The sequence below is a fragment of the Aedes albopictus genome, chromosome 3, assembly GCF_035046485.1.
Source record: "Aedes albopictus strain Foshan chromosome 3, AalbF5, whole genome shotgun sequence".
Lineage (NCBI taxonomy): Eukaryota > Metazoa > Arthropoda > Insecta > Diptera > Culicidae > Aedes > Aedes albopictus.
In genome coordinates this window covers 336,734,449-336,741,968 of record NC_085138.1, presented here as the reverse complement: position 1 = coordinate 336,741,968, position 7,520 = coordinate 336,734,449, and the positions used below count along the sequence as shown (strand labels likewise).

The following is a 7,520-nucleotide window of genomic DNA, read 5'->3' as shown; positions in this document are numbered from 1 at the left end:
ATATTGAAGAAAAGGCTATCGTTTTTCTTCAGTTCGAAAAGGGTGCTGATGCATATGAGATTCCACAAAAGCAGCGACAAAACTCCCTCTTGAGGGCATCTGTTAAGTCTTTCTAATCAAGGAAATAAAATACGAATTTAATCACTAACTCGAAATCACGTTTTATTCTCTTGGCGTCGCGAACATTCTGACAGTTTTCTATTTCTGTGTAGGGGTGTCCAAACTTATACACAGTAAATCAAATTATCACAACACCTTCCCCTTTCTTTAAACTCCTTGCTCTGCAACTTGGTTCAAGTCGAGTATGTAGTCGTCGAATCTTAGAGGCTGGCGTACCTTTCTCTTCAGCTTTATGGATACGGGGCCATTGACAGATCCATTCGTTTCCACCGTAGACCCTTCGCGCTGCTCACTTGGTCCTGGTGTATTCCGCTGTTGCTCTGGTGGCGTTGTCCACTCAAGCAGGTCGTCACTTTCCTTCTCCGTATCTTGGTCAGCAGTTTCACCCTGGCTTTCATTGTAAACCTTCTTTAGATGAGACGAATTTCTTCGATATCTCTCACCGGTTGGAGTTTCAATTACAACAGAGTTCCCTTGTTTTTGGAGAACTCTCGCTGGCTGAGAATGAAAATTCGCAGCGAGTTTGTTGGCTGGGTTCATATTCCTCATGAGGACTTCGTCTCCTACACAAAGATTTGACTCTCTCGCTCCCTTGGTGTCATCGTAGTATGTCTTGGAGTTGTGTTTATAAGCCTTGTCATTGTCTTGTACTTCTGCGTCCAAAACACCAGTTAGTTGAAACGGATGCGGAATCCAATCACGGAATTTTCTGCCGAAAGCTAGTTCCGCTGGTGAGTATCCAGTTGCCGGATGAGGAGTAAGCGCGTACACATAGTTGTATTCTTCCAGGTCCTGCTTCCAGTTCGATTTGTTGAGTTCGGAGATTCTCAGAACCTTCAGGATGCTTCGATTCTGGCGTTCAACTTCGCCGTTGGCCTGGGGCCAGTATGGTGTAGTATGGCGAAGTTTCACTCCAAGTTCTCCGCAGAAATCCTCCATCACCTTGCTTGAGAAGTTTCGCGCGTTGTCCGTGATTATCACATTGGGAATGCCGAGCCTCATGAAAAGAGGTCGCAATCTATCAACGATGTCAGTAGATGTGGTTTGCCTCAAGACCTCAATAACCCTATACCTACTGTACGGATCAATGATCACCAGCAATGAGTTCCCTGATGGCAGTGGACCCAGGGTATCGAGATGCAGCACTTCCCAAGGATTTTCTGGCATTCTTCGTACTTCCATTGGTTCTGCTGGCACTAGCTTCCCAACTACCTGACAATCCAAGCAACTTTTAACGGCTCTCTCCACATCCCTATCCATGGACGGCCACCACACTTTCGATCTCAAACGTTGTTTGGTTCGCTCGATACCGGGATGTCCGATATGAGCAAGACGCAACACTCGCTTCTGTAGGTTTGATGGCACTACCAAACGGTCACCCCTGAGAAGTACTTGATCATAGCAATAGAGCTCCTCCTTAAACGGTGCATATTTCTTGACAGCATCACTCCAACGGCCCGTTCGAATCGCTTCTTTCACATCCGACAAGATTGCATCCCTTTCCGATTGTGTTGATAGTTCCTCCATAGATAACGCCACGGGTTTCGCATGTTCCATGATGGCCAATACTGCTTCTTCTCCGATGCGGTCGTATGTAGTGCAGTGCTTGAACTTCGGTAATCTTGACAGGGAATCTGCAATATTCACTTTCCCCGGAATGTGGACAATTTGAAAGCGAAAAGACTGAAGCCTCATAGCCCACCTCTCGATCCTCGGACAAGAAGGATGTCCAGGGCCGAAGATAACTTTGAGTGGCTCGTGGTCCGTTAATAGCAAAAACTCCATTCCTCTGAGGTAGATTTGAAGACGTTCGGTAGCCCACACTAACGCCAGGGCTTCCTTCTCGTTCTGGGCATACGACTTCTCAGCATCCGAAAGACCTTTGCTTATGTAGCAGATAACCCTTTTGACTCCATCTTTCTCCTGTAGAAGTACTCCTCCAAGTCCCGTTGGACTGGCGTCTGCAATCAGAATCGTCTTGTCGCACGGAGAATAGTAGCCTAGTGACTTCGGATCCACTAGTATATCCTTTATTTTCTGGAACGCTTCCTTCTGAGGTGAACCCCACACAAATTTGGAATCCTTTCGCAAGAGCTGGCGAAGCGGCGTTGTCAGTGTCGACAGATCCGGTATGAACCTACCAAGGTAAGTGATGGTTCCCAAAAAGCTGCGTACCTCTTCCACCGTGCAGGGTTCGCGTAGACGGCGTATTGCTTCCACTTTATCCAACGTTGGTTTTATGCCATTCTCCGACAGCACATGTCCCATGAAAGTCACTTCCGGTTTTCCAAACTCACATTTCTTCAGATTGATCGTTATTCCATATTCTTCCAATCGCTGAATCACTTCTCGAAGTGTGGCGTCATGTTGGTGTTTAGTCGGCGCAAATACCATAATGTCGTCAATGAAGACCCGAACATATTTGATCCCTTTCAAAATACGTTCAATTATGCTTTGGAACACTTCCGATGCGCAGTTCATTCCGAAAGTCAACCTTTTGTACCGATAGTATCCTTGATGCGTTGCGAATGTTGTTATGAATCTGGAATCCTCCGCTAACGGTACCTGGTGGAACGCTTTAACCAAGTCGATTTTTGAAAACCACCTGCAATCGTTCAGATGAGGTACGATGTCTTCGAAGGTTGGGAGAGGATGATGTTGGGGCACTATTGCCTTATTGGCGGCTCGCATATCGACACAGAGTCGAACACTTGATGGATCACCTGCTTTCGGGCTGACGACGAGACGAGATATCCACGGTGAATCTCTTGGCGCTGCTTCAATAATGTCTTGCTCCAACAAATGGTCAATCTCCTGCTGTACCTTTTCTTGAAGTGGAATGGGAACATGGCATTTTGTGTGCTGGACTGGTTTAATTGAATCGTTGATCTGCAGCCTCACCTCGAATCCTTTTATGGTACCAATTTTGTTAGGATCGGCATTTATCTTCCAGACGTTCGTGTTGATGCTCAGGATATTAAGCCGGGTGGCCGTCTCCCGACTGAGCAGACTTGCTCCTCTGTCTTTAACAACAACGACCTCTGCCACTACGCTGCAATGCTTGGTAGAAATGTTGGCCGTGAACTCTCCGACCACATGTAAATCATTGTTGCCATATGCCTTCAGAGTTCGCTTAGACTCTTTGGTCTGCGAAAGGACGTCGTCGTTGTGCTTCTTGAGGTAGCGCCATGTATCGTCATCAATGACATTAATGCCTGCCCCTGAGTCCACAATCCACTTAATTTTCACTCCGCCTATGCTGCAAATAACCTTTTCTGCCTGGGTATCATCCGTATCCGCTGCGAAAACGTACTTTACGTCGTGTCGAGTCTCAGTTGCATCGCTGCTACTGTCGTCCGAGTCATAAACACTTTCGTTTAAACCCGATGCTTCCTCGCCAACCTGCCGCACGCGCCTGTTCCTTTGCCTCGAAAACTGGTTTTCGCTTTCCCGCTCCTTCGTCTTACAGCACCGCCGGAAGTGTCCGATGAGTCCACACTTTTCGCATTTCTTGTTCTTCGCCGGGCAGCAATCGTCGCTAGCATAGTGGCCAACTCGACCACAACGGAAACATTCGTTCTTGGAAGTTGAAATCTTGTTGATATCTCCGGAATGCTTCAACTGCTGACGGACCTTCTCAATTGTTTCAAGCGATCGACCTTCGTTAATTATCTCCGCCAAAGTCATCGACGGTTTCGTCAGTATTTTGGCACGAAGTTCGTCGGATGAGCCTTTCTCGAAGATCTGCTCTTTAATGTTCTCGTCCAGCCAATCCTGATACTCACATAGATTCCCTTGCTCCCGTAAACGAAGAACAAATTTTGAGATCTTTTCGTCGGGCTCTTGCTGCAAGTTTCTGAAGATGTGGCGCTCCTGTGGCAAACACTTCATGGGAAGAAAGTGGCCGTCCAACACTCTCATTGCTTCCTGATAGGCATCTGATCCTGCTGGCACTGGCGGCTCGACGGCACCCACTAGACTGTCGTATATGTCCTGCACTGCTTCCCCAGCGAAGTGTAGTAAGTAGGACTTCTTCCTCGACGGGAGGGCCACATTATTGACATCCAAAAATATCTCAAATGAGCGCTTCCACTTCTTCCACCTTGAACTGAGATTCGTCGTATCGTCCGGGTCAAACGGTGGCATTCCACCCAGGGGGATGACGAAAGGCCGAAATCATCTACCCAGCATTCGATTAAACATGGCGTCCAATGTTTTTGTTTTGATTGCTTAATTCATGGAAAAAATGCGCTGGAAACATTGACACTGCTCCGCTGCTACACATAATATCGTGCAAAGTGATAAAGAAAAATAAACAATCATCAAAAACAACAAGTTCGTTCGAAATGTATAATTTCCGAAATAAGCACTAGCAACACACGTGCCACACACCCGAAAATCAGGAACAAGTTAGGGTAAACCGACCAGAAAGTGGGTACCAAAACGCGCCGTACCAAAAACGATGATGGGTGAAGCGGCGATGTACCGAGTTTGACAGCTGTGTCACCCCACTGATTCCACCTCCGACTGGATTCATCTTCACTACGATGTATCGCTCGTCACTTGTAAACACTTTCTTCTTCTCAGCACTTCTCCGCAAAACTCGCTCGAAGTTAGAGGAATCGCGTATTTTCGACCACGAATTTAATCACCGAATACTCTACTACGCGTCCGCGAAATCCGATCCTCGATCGCCAATGTTAAGTCTTTCTAATCAAGGAAATAAAATACGAATTTAATCACTAACTCGAAATCACGTTTTATTCTCTTGGCGTCGCGAACATTCTGACAGTTTTCTATTTCTGTGTACACGGAGAGACGAAACTACCCAAAAGTGAGATCTTTCCACCCAACTTCGGGGTTGCGTGCGTCAAGCCAATTTTGAGTTGATGGAATCGATGTTTTTGTTGGGTTGTTCCCGCTTGCTTCCATGTGAAAAAAATACCTAATTTTAAGTTTTATCCACTCAACCGAAATTTTGACTAGGTTGTATTCACTCAAATTTGAGTACTGTTCGCTACCAGCATGTACGCTCCGGTGATAAACGTGCCCCACTTTCCCCTATCATGCGAGAGAAGATAAAAACGTCAAACGTGGGAGCACCATCAGCAGCAGCAAGTTGCTCACCCGTCGCCGGCACCACCATCATCGCCACTCATCAATGTAAACATGCGCTCGTGAGTGAACGCGCGCGCTGCCGCCACCGCCACCGTCGGGAACTCAGCGTCATCATCATCATCGCCATCATCGCGCGCGGAGAGAGCCGACCGCGTGAGTTGCAGTGACACCAGATTTCCGGATTGTTCTGGAGTTTTCGAATTCTTGTCGTGCAACATTTTTGAGCGCTATAAAAGCGAACATGGACCGACGTACTGAGAAACAGTTTATTCTGACCCGGCAAACGGTCAAGTTAGTTTTAAGAGTGAAGTGTAATTACAAGCGTTGGCGTGGCTTGGACAACGCCAAGTAGTGTTAAATAAAGTGGTTTTAAGTGAAAACCTTGTGTTTCTTTCTGCGGAAAGAAATTCCCCGTTTGAGGCACTGCGGAGCCCCAAACATTTTGGTCCTTCGAGCCGGATCAACGGAGGATTTCTGGTACCCCAGGTCTTGCGAGACTCTATCCCGCCAGGAATCCTAGAACTACCCGCTTGAGGCACTGCGGCGCCTCAACAAGTACTGTGCTAGAAACTCAGTTTTGGCTTGACGCACGGAACTGCAAAAGTTGGGCTGTTTCTCTCTTCACTCTCTGACAACAACAGAAAGAGCGCATGAAAAGGGAGATGAAAAAGAACTCAAAATTGAGTTTAAAAGTACCTAATTTTGAGTTTTTCAGTTTCTCCGTGTAGGGGTGTCCAAACTTATACACAGTAAATCAAATTATCACAACAGCATCCACAAACACTCAATTTCCTAATCGCCGCTTGACGCAATGTCGAAAAGAGATGTCGGTTTTTGAGCATTGGATGAATCTAATTACATATAAATCATTGGAGATATACCATGACTCCGTGCGGCTTAGACCGGCCCACATTTGTATGGCGAAAAAGAAAAGTTGGAAAAATTCACGGGGCACCCTCTAGAATCGTGCCTTTGGATGAGAAGAACAATCTGTGAAAGATTCAGCTCAATCTGTTTAAAACTGAGCTGGCGCAAATGAGTTGAAGGTTTGTATGGGATTTTCAGTCCAAATATATGGGAAATTGGATGACCTACAGTCTCTCACTCTATACGCCGGCTCAGCGAGTTCGATTTAGTTCAGAATTGAAAGAATGGTAGTTGATACCCTTAGGAACAACTTTGTAGAAGACTATATCATGATAAAACCACAGACAAACAGACGTACCACTTGGAACAAATTGCGATAAAAATCATCGTCACGAAAACACAATCGCCCAATGCTAATTAGGCTGTGTTACGCAAACCACTCAATAGGTGGCGGTAGTGAGCAAACGTCAAACAGGAACAAAAACGATGCGAGCGCCGTGACCGAGTGATTTGCAAACTACAAAATATTTGAACTAACCGTTAAAAAGGGTAACGATGAGGAGCAAGTAGAGTGAGACGTCTGTTTGTCTGTGATAAAACGTTATTTAGTTGCGGTTTCAGATAACGAAAGCAGGATGAGGACATCTTCCCCCGTTTACTCTCGGTTGTTACATGCAGCACGTGTTTGTCGGTCGAAGCTTGCGCGCTACATCATAGGCAGCTATGTAATTCTTCATTGTTTCGATACCCGCCCACGTGCGTGAGCAAATGAAATGAAGGACAACATAGCCGCCTATGATGTAGAGCGCAAGTTTCGAACAGCAAACACGTGCTGCATGTAACAACCGAGAGTAAACTGGGGAAGATGTCCTCATCCTGCTTTCGTTACCTGAAACCGCAACAGAATTAAATTTAATCATTATATGGTCTTCTACAAAGTTGTTCCTTAGGGTATCAACTATTATTTTTTCAATTATGAGCCAAATCAAACTCTTCCAACCAGCGTGCTGAATGAGAGACTGGAGGTCATCCAATTTACCATATATTTGGACTGAAGATTCCATACAAACCTTCAACTCATTTGCGCCAGCTCAGTTTTAAACCGATTGAGCTGAAATTTTCACGAATTGCTCTTCTCATCCAAAGGCACGATTCTAGAGGGTGCCCCGTGGAATTTTTCGACATTTTTGTATTTGGGCCAGTCTAGTGCGGCTTCCAAAACGGTATCGAAAGGCACGTTGTCAAAAGCACTCTCGATATCTAATGTCGTTTTCGTTTTTGCGGCGGTGCTACACCGCTTCGTGCTATACTTTTTACTGCAAAAACATTTTCAGTGCAGTTGCATTGGTGTGCGTGAATAAAAACCAAAATATTTACAATTTTGCAAACGCTGATTGGTGGACACAGTGTACACT

The 7,520-nt window shown here is 45.9% G+C and overlaps 1 protein-coding gene across 1 annotated transcript; it reads right to left on the bottom strand.

Annotated features, from left to right (window-relative positions):
• Window positions 1–267: 267 nt before the first annotated feature.
• LOC134290859 (uncharacterized protein K02A2.6-like) lies at window positions 268–4,266 on the bottom strand. Its single transcript, XM_062858073.1, has one exon. The coding sequence runs from the start codon at window positions 4,264–4,266 to the stop codon at window positions 268–270; it is 3,999 nt and encodes a 1,332-aa protein (XP_062714057.1).
• Window positions 4,267–7,520: the final 3,254 nt, after the last annotated feature.